Source organism: Buceros rhinoceros, unplaced genomic scaffold, assembly GCF_000710305.1.
Source record: "Buceros rhinoceros silvestris isolate BGI_N320 unplaced genomic scaffold, ASM71030v1 scaffold35151, whole genome shotgun sequence".
Taxonomy (NCBI): domain Eukaryota; kingdom Metazoa; phylum Chordata; class Aves; order Bucerotiformes; family Bucerotidae; genus Buceros; species Buceros rhinoceros.
Window position 1 is genome coordinate 1,659 of NW_010395402.1, and position 316 is coordinate 1,974.

Below are 316 nucleotides of genomic sequence, written 5' to 3' on the forward strand. Positions count from 1 at the left end.
GCTTGTAGGGGGCGGCTCCACCAGCAGACCCCGGCGCCAGGCCCTTGACCCCGCTTGCTCGCTGTCCTTCCAGTGTTGAACCTGACCCTGATCGACCTGCCGGGTATCACCAAGGTGCCGGTGGGCGACCAGCCGCAGGACATCGAGTACCAGATCAAAGACATGATCCTGCAGTTCATCAGCAGGGAGAGCAGCCTCATCCTGGCCGTCACGCCGGCCAACATGGACCTGGCCAACTCAGACGCGCTCAAGATGGCCAAAGAGGTCGATCCGCAAGGTGAGGGCCGGCTCGGCCCCGGCGTGGACGCACAGCGCC

At 65.2% G+C, this 316-nt stretch overlaps 1 protein-coding gene across 1 annotated transcript in view; it reads left to right on the forward strand.

The window, feature by feature from the left end:
• The window catches only part of LOC104501689 (dynamin-2-like), a gene marked incomplete at both ends in the record, with an annotated part of 2,732 nt that overhangs the window by 1,305 nt on the left and 1,111 nt on the right, over positions 1-316 (forward strand). The window contains one exon of the mRNA XM_010145541.1: positions 74-277. Within this exon, the coding sequence (XP_010143843.1) occupies positions 74-277 (204 nt within the window). The remainder of the gene's footprint in view (positions 1-73; positions 278-316) is intronic.